The sequence below is a fragment of the Silene latifolia genome, chromosome 11 (genome assembly GCF_048544455.1).
Source record: "Silene latifolia isolate original U9 population chromosome 11, ASM4854445v1, whole genome shotgun sequence".
Classification (NCBI taxonomy): domain Eukaryota; kingdom Viridiplantae; phylum Streptophyta; class Magnoliopsida; order Caryophyllales; family Caryophyllaceae; genus Silene; species Silene latifolia.
The window spans coordinates 8,764,501-8,772,765 of NC_133536.1; the positions used below are offsets into that span (position 1 = coordinate 8,764,501).

An 8,265-nucleotide genomic window follows, 5' to 3' on the forward strand; every position below is an offset into this window, starting at 1 on the left:
TAAGTTCGTGAGGGGCCGGTCTGCGATCACGTGGCGCGGCCTTAGGATGAAGCTCAACAACTCTCCCGTTCTCGTCAAGTCCCAACCTCTTGAGGACGGAGACAGGCAGTTCCGGGCCAAATCGGTCTGCAAAAGAAATAAATCAAGGTTCAAATACAGAAACATAAAAAGCAAAGATGGGCCTCATACCGACCCCACTCACCCTGGCTGAGGGCCGGTATGAGGCCGACGCGGCATAGCAGCTCATCCTGAAGAACGATCTGCGTCGGGGGCATCCATCCCTTCGGCGTCCCATCCTTCTCAGCCTCAAACAGCCTCATTGCCCGCGTTTCGTCCTCATTAAGATAGACCCTGTTGGCGTCCATCTTAAGCTTACTCCGGGAGACATATTTGTCATGCTCCCCTTGATTCTCACACTGCAAGTTGACGCGGCTCTGAAAGGACCGGGGCAGCGAGTAGTCCTCCGGAACCTCAACGTATACCCACCGCCCCTTCCAGTCCTTGCAAGATGTCAACTTGGAAACGGTAACATAACCCGCCTCGGTCTGTACGCTATACCACCCCGGGCCACCTAGGGTAGTCTGCCGAAGATGGTGGAGCCGGCGGAAGAGGTTCACCACTGATGCCAATCCACGTGTCAAGCATGCAGCCACGGAATGTCAAATCGACATACAGTTACCAAACTTCTTCGACACGCTCCTTGGTATCTGCTTGCTAACGGCCAGCTGATCAACAAAGCAAAGACAAAGATCGCCGGGGCAATCACAAGTACAAACGGCACTCTCAACCTTGGTCTCGGCCAGCGCCATTTTCTTTTCCACATAGGATGTCCATTACACATCCATGTGGAGGGGGGGTGGATATGGTACGGCCTCAAGTAACCAAGCCGAAGAAGAAGAAGCGGGAAGAAGTTCAACTTGCGCAGAATACGCTCAACACTCATCGAAGGTCCATACCACGGCATAGACTACTGGGGGGCAAATTGATGGGGCATATTTCGCACCCGCCGACCGAGTCAACATATTGAGCAAGGTCAAAGCTAAAAGACGACAAGTCAACATATTAGATGACCTATTTTACGCGACTGTCGGCTGTCACATTGGTCTCTACGGCAACTAGCCACCGAGAGGCATATCCGCGTACTCACATCCAAGTCCCTCGGCATGAAGTCAACCAGACACGGCCCGGCTGCCATGGGTCCCTCGGCCGAGGGTAGAACGATCTTTCCACCGCTAGCCACTTGGCCACTTGGCTACCACGTGACAAAAGGTGAAAGTCTATAAATACTCCTCAATCCTCATTGAGAAAACGATCCACAATTCATCATAAAACTCACTATTGATCTGGTATAAACTCCCTTATCTCTCTACAATATACTTTGCCAAGTAACACACAACTTAATCCCTTTAAGTTTACTGACTTGAGCGTCGGAGTGAGTACGCTCGATACCAAGCCGAGCCCTCAGTTTGTCATATTTACAGGAGAGAGCGAAAGGAAGAGTCAAGCAAAGACATCATTTAACAAGCCTACGTGGTCACAAATCCTGCTCCGGAATTACACCCGGAACAAAATATAATAGTAAGACGATGCCTTTTGGGAAGGAACTCAAGAGTAAATACGTGAGTACTTGGCCCAAATCAGGACAATATCGTACTTTATGACCGTGGACAACGATGCAAGGCCCAATATAGAGGTATTAACATTTACTAAGGTAACTTGTCCCTTTGTTTTACAATAAGAGTCGTGTAAATTGGTTTTATATGAGAATTTGCGATCATAAAGGATTTGATTTAAACTTAGTAAACCTTAATCAAGCAACTCGACTTAATGTTAAAATCGATAACCAATAATAACATTAGTCGTCTGAATCCAAAACCAACCAAAACCGATCCGAGATGGTCGATTACTTGATAATAACTCAACCTGTTGGTAACATGGCAACGAATTAGCTTTATAATCTCCAAATAACGCCGGATTGAAATTTTTCCTAATGTTAACTTAAAACTAAATAAATGCACTATTGGTTCAAACTTGAAAATATTATTCATTGAATTATTAATATTGAGCAGACTCGAAACTGATCCTATTTGTTAGTTGTCGCACAATGATGATCCTGGATGACCCAATAGAAACACGGACCAACTTACCCGTTGTAAACCGACGAAAGCTGATGCCGAAATGACCCAATTTTCTTAATCGGATCAATAATTATATAATTTTTTTTATTTGTTACCGAATATATGGATTACTATTCGGCAATCGAATGGAGTTAAAGTCAATTCAGGTAACGGGTCAAATGCAAATCTTCCGTTAAGCACGAGTTGCACGAGTCCGGTTATTCTGATCGAATCAGTTTTATCATGGGTAGGAGTCACTAGGCTCGCACAAATGATCATTGAACCGAGTTTGGTCATAACTCTTAACCCAATCCTAAAATCCGATTAGTTTTACTAATCGTTAGACCGAGTTTGGTCACAACTCTTAACCCAATCAAACTAAAGTAAAGGTCACTCGAGATTTAGGCTCGAACTCATAATCAGTTTGATCGAGTTCGAACCGAACAACAACCCAATCCCAAAATCCGATTAGTTTAGCTATACACCTGCTTATCAACATCAATCATCAGCAAACTAAAATCTAAACACGACTCTGAAACCCCATCTCTTTCTTCTCCAAATTCAACCCTTTGTAAGTCTTTCTTCCCTTCTTCAAAGATCTTTGCTTTCTTAATTTCTGCATTACCATATTCAATTTTAATTCATCATGTTCAATTGTTCATCCATTTCATCCATGTCTGTATATTTCTGCATTGATTTTAATTGATCAAAATTAGTTTGATCACAAATTGTTTATAAAGATCAAAACTTTAGATGATGGGTATGCGATTTATGTGATTTTTGTCTTACCATTATTGTTTTAGTGTCTGATTTGATTATATTTGTGAGTTTTTTTGCCTTTGACTTAAAGGGTTAGATCTGATCAAAGTGAAATCCCCCAATTTTCAGAGATTTCAGAAATTAACTATTGTTTGATTTAGTTACTGTGATATTATTAATGGGGTTTAGACATTGGAATGTGGTTATTCTGATTTGATTGGGTGTCTAATGGGAGCCACAAGTGTGGATATGATGATGATTGGACTCGAACCGAATCCAGGCCTTGAATACCATATCTCATGAGTCATGACTTTATCGGTTAAGCTAGCTGACATGTGTGTAGTGATTTCATTGGTTGTGAATTGTGATCAACTGTAGCCAGAGTTCTTAGGAAGTGGGGTCTAGACTAATTGAAGACTCCCTCTGTCCCGGTCATTTGTTATCCTATTCCATTTTGGGCTGTCTCAGTCAATTGTTGTCCTTTTTATTTTAAGAATGAACTTGATGAGCAATTTAATCATTCACACACAATTTGGTCTACTTGTCATTTGGTAATTGAGCTCCTACTCTTTCCTTGGTCTTTGTGCCAAAACCAAAGGACAACAATTGACCGGGACGGATGGAGTATTTTTTTTTGGGCCAATTACGGGGTTTCAAAAGTACAAGATTTTTGAAACAAGCAAATTTAACAACGTAAAACGCAAGTTGTCCAAAAACCAGACCCCACTAGAAGCAATGTGGCTATGCGACTGCCGACTGCCGACTGGTGATGAAGGCTCCAAGATGATACATTTGTAGTAGTTGTTTTTACCATCCATGTTATAATCTATTGTTAGTTGCAATGTATTGTACCATGATGACATGGGGATTCGTTAGTTTTGATATTTTGCGGTTACCGCCTCAATTGCTGCTTCAGCAACTCTTCTTATGGAGTAGTTGGTTGAAGGTTTTACATTTGACCTCTTTGGTTCTGTACGTTTTTTAAAGAAGGTTGATATTTTAGTGACATTGGGTGGCACGGCGCTTTATTTCTCCATTTTTTTTTTTTCTCGTGTTGGTCTGAGTGTTTGTTGAGTAGAGGTAGAGATCTCTTGCAGTATGCTTATTAGTAGAATAGTAGGGATCCATGATTCCATGAAAGTGTGAATCCGTGTTTATGAAATCAGTTTTTTTCCTGAAGTGAGAAGATAAGTGACATTGTTTATTTTTATTGTCTGCACTACTTCTGAGATCTCTCTAACTTATCAACTTCAATGGGCGATTAGGGTTTTGTCAACATGTAACATGACTAGTATGTAGTATTAACTATTCATAAATTACTCTCATGAACATAGTTTGTCGCAGTTGCTATCTGATAAATAATACTCCCTCCTTGTCAGTGATGCCCATTTTGACATTTTTATTGAGAAGAAAAAAAAGACAACTCATTCAGTTAAATTGAGAGAGTTTAACTTTCTGACTAAATACAGAAACTTGTATCTCCATATAAAAGATACAGGTGATAGTTTTCGTTAATGACTCGTAGTTGGGTTAGGGGGCGGGGTTTTGTTGATTTCTTAGAGGCTGGCTGTGCCTATTTTTATGAATGTTGATTGTATTGTTACGATTTGGTTATGTCAAGTATTGATTGTAATGTTACAATTTCCTTATATACTTATATCTATGGTAGCACTTTGTCATCTTCAGTTGGTTGATGTAGGCTTTACCAGTACGTAACATTTCTAGTTTTCTTAGTTTGTTTGTCATCAACACAGTTTTACAATATTTGTGGTCTCTGGATTATTCCTATCTTGACATATATATTTTTCTGATAGTTTTCCGGACTTGAGCATTCTCAGAAAGTATGGAAGCAAGCAGAAATCAAAATGGAATCCAGCTTTTGCTAGCTGCCGAACAAGAAGCCCAGCACATTGTTAATGCTGCAAAAAATGGTATGCATGCAAGATGGTTCTGTTTAATATATGCACCACATTTTCCTTTTGACATGTTAATTTCCCATGCTCCTGTAAGATTAAGCTTTCATTGTGATTCACTGATACCCCTTTGGACTCTTAGACTCTTAGTGGCTATATACGTGATCAAAAAGTGATTTCCGTGTTTTGTGTACGTGTAATCAAGGATATAAAATTTGTAGTCACATGTTTCCACTGGTTTTTGTCCCGAGTTGTGACCCTGAAATGCAAGGCCTTTTTACTGGATCTTAGGTGGGAACTGAGAACTGATGATCATGATTGTTGGTTAATGGTTATTAAGATGGGGGTGCACATTTTACTTTTATTGACAATCCTAATTCATAGTTTCATAAATGACAATCCTTCTTCCAAAGAATCCATCTTTTGTCTCCTATTATATTTAATCGGGACTAAAAATTGTTTTGATGTCCATTGTTTCTATTAATTAAATGCAAATGCAAATGCGTTTTCCTGGGAAACTGGAGGTGGGGTTGGGAAACTGGGGATGTAGAGGAAGGGAGTGGACGTGGTATAAAGCATTAACTTCGACGACATCTAATGGTCTGGGAGTGGATAGAAGTTGTTCATGAACCAGTTACTTTTTAAAATGTTCTATCCTTCCTTTTTGTTTCATTATTTTGCCTTGTGTTAGCATGTTCAATGATGATTTATGTTAGTCGACCCCAAGTTATTTTTAGATTAAGGCTTTGTTGCTTCTGTTGCTGTTGTATACTAACTTTTGTTTCTTCTTTGAACAGCCAAGATGGCTAGACTAAGGCAGGCCAAGGAAGAAGCTGAGAAGGAGATTGCCGAGTTCCGTGCTCAGGTGGAGGCCGATTTCCAGAGAAGACTTGCAGAGGTAAGCTTTAGATTAGGCTTCCAATCTCAACTGCAATTATACTGCAATTTAACATGGTTGAGAATCTGTACTGCTTTGATACCGAATTTAGTGGTCTCTGATATTACGATATTTACCGCATGGTGGTTGTAGCCGTGTTTTAGTGACAGCCATTACGAGTGTATTTTTCTTTGATGACAACTTTGTATTGTTACATGTATCATTAACGGGGTGAATGAAACAGAGTAGCGGAGACTCAGGCGCGAATGTGAAGCGTCTTGAACAAGAGACGGATGCCAAAATCGAACAGCTGAAGTCACAGGCTTCCAACATATCACCTGAAATTGTACAGATGCTGCTCAAGTACGTCACCACCGTGAATAACTGAAATTTTTGAGTATGTTGCATCTGTTGAGTGTTTCCAAATCTCTTCTTTCTTGCTATTCTTGTTCTAAAGACAAGTTGTCCCATTTGTAATTCATTGTATTTGTTGAGCACTTCTTTGGTTCGTTACTCTGTATTATGACGGCTTTGTCATATATTCTTGGACACGACATTCGGATTCAAATAAATGGCTCCTTCTGAATCCTAATTTTGGTTGTTAAGGAGGTTTGTTAGAGTTGTAGCCAATTACTTTTCATTTTTCTTTAAATTTATATATTTAAGACAAGACGACCCGAGTCATGTAACATGAGGTTTCAGTCACTCTCGCTTATTGAGATGACCGATTCAACCCTTAACTACAAGATTGGTTTGTCAATTATCACTGGTCACTCTTTGTCCGAGTCATGACTTGTGTGCTCACTGATCCACGTGACACAAATTGGTTATGATCTCAGCTTTTCCGCTTATTAGCAATGAAAAGGTTCGATCACCTTTGTTGGGATGGATCTTTTATTTCTGTTCTATGTTTTCAGCTGGTCCGACAAAATTGACACGGTCCCGAATTACCAGATTTGCACTCATATTTGACGCTAAGCCGTTTACTGTCGCATACTGACCATTATTGATGAACGACTTGAGAAAACTTTCGAAACTTACCCAAACCCAAAATGCTTGTAAACTTAAACCCAAACTGACCTGACCTGTACTTGACCTAATAGACCGGTTTGCCACTTTAATTTTTTTGAGGCGATGAGGTAAACGGCTTAGGTAATCCGATATGACCTAAAGCTTCATGACAAAAATATCAACACATTGGTCATTCCATTGGTGCCATATTAAGGGGAAGAAACCTCCATTGATATTGTCCGAATCTTCCTAAAGATTTTAAACAACATTATAAAATGTCATGTTTTCCACAAGTTGCGCTAAAATATATTAATATAAATAAAATAAAAAATTAGATTAATGAATTATTGGCTAGCAGGATTCACTTTATTTAGCACTAGAAATTTTAGTTACCTTTCCAACCAAGCAACTTTGTAATTAACCTTAACCCTTTACACTAGGGATTCCATATGATAATTTTAAATCAAGTTAAACTTCTTTTGCTTAACTTTTCATATAATTTAACTTGATTTTAAAGTGTCTTTGAATTGTAATCAAATCTTGTAAGAGATTTGATCTTTTGGTAACAATTGGTTACAATAATGGGTGTAACATTAGAAATGTACTCAATTTGGAAGACAAAGATGTTATGCTAATTTTAACTTGGAAATTTAATTTCCTAACCATTAAAATTTCGTAATTATTCAGAGCATGTTTGACCTAAATTGTTAAAAATGGGTTTTTGTTTCTAAAACTTAATTTTTTTTAAAGTAGTTTTCAAGAATGAGAAACACAAACTTGTTGCGCTTCTATTTTTATGGGCAAAAAAATGATATTTGAGTTTTTGAAATTATTTTTAACTTTTAAATATATGATTTGTTTGGCCAAAAAAGTGTTTTAAAAATCCAAAAACACTTTGAAAAGTGAGGCCAAACACAAACCCAGATAGTTATGTATAAAACTGTTTTTACATAAAAAATAATGTTAAACATTTTGTTATTTACTCAAATAACCCTTTAAAACAGTACTCCTATAATTATCTTCTACAAGGTTATTTAGGTAAACGTATGTACTTTTAAAACAATTTGGATGTAAAATGTCTAATACAGAGTCCATTTTTGAAATAATGGTCATGTTCCGGGTGTAATTCCAGAGCAGTTATATGTTACCACCCGTGCTTGTAGAATGACGTCTTTAGTTGAATCCTCCTTGCGGTCTCCTGAAACGATGAACAAACTAAGGGCTCGGCCTTGGACCGAGCGAACTCACTCCGACGCTCAAGTCAGTAACTTAGAGAGGTAAGTGGTTGTTACTTGGCAAAGTACGTATTGTAGAGAGATAAGGAAGATATTACCAGATGAATAGTGATTCTTAGGTTAAATTGTGGATCCTTTCCTCAATGATAGTTGAGGAGTATTTATAGACTTTCACCTTTTGTCACGTAGTGGCCAAGTGGCCAAGTGGCTAGCGGTGGAAAGATCGATCTACCCCTCGGCCGAGGGACCTATGGCGGCAGGCGGGCCCTGTTGACCCACCGCCGAGGGGTCTTGGATATGAGTTCGCGGATGTGTGCCTCATTTGGTGGTTGCCCCGGCCGGACCCATCCGAC

The 8,265-nt window shown here is 39.2% G+C and overlaps 1 protein-coding gene across 2 annotated transcripts; it reads left to right on the forward strand.

Annotated features, from left to right (window-relative positions):
- The first annotated feature begins 2,577 nt into the window (after nt 1-2,577).
- LOC141610933 (V-type proton ATPase subunit G 1-like) lies at nt 2,578-6,258 on the forward strand. Of its 2 annotated transcripts, none has more exons than XM_074429245.1 (4): nt 2,578-2,688; nt 4,691-4,807; nt 5,587-5,687; nt 5,911-6,258. In XM_074429245.1, the coding sequence occupies exons 2-4, from the start codon at nt 4,720-4,722 to the stop codon at nt 6,052-6,054; spliced, it is 333 nt and encodes a 110-aa protein (XP_074285346.1). In that variant the 5' UTR covers nt 2,578-2,688; nt 4,691-4,719; the 3' UTR covers nt 6,055-6,258. The 2 variants fall into 2 exon arrangements, with proteins under 2 accessions (XP_074285346.1, XP_074285347.1); XM_074429246.1 differs by having other exon boundaries at nt 2,595-2,688; nt 4,715-4,807.
- Nucleotides 6,259-8,265: the final 2,007 nt, after the last annotated feature.

Excerpts from the sequence above, each read along its gene's own strand:
- LOC141610933 (XM_074429245.1), top strand. The coding sequence starts at position 4,720 with ATGGAAGCAAGCAGAAATCAAAATGGAATCCAGCTTTTGCTAGCTGCC. Across the intron at positions 4,808-5,586 it reads TGTTAATGCTGCAAAAAATG|CCAAGATGGCTAGACTAAGG; the intron begins GTATGCATGCAA and ends TTCTTTGAACAG. Across the intron at positions 5,688-5,910 it reads TCCAGAGAAGACTTGCAGAG|AGTAGCGGAGACTCAGGCGC; the intron begins GTAAGCTTTAGA and ends TGAATGAAACAG.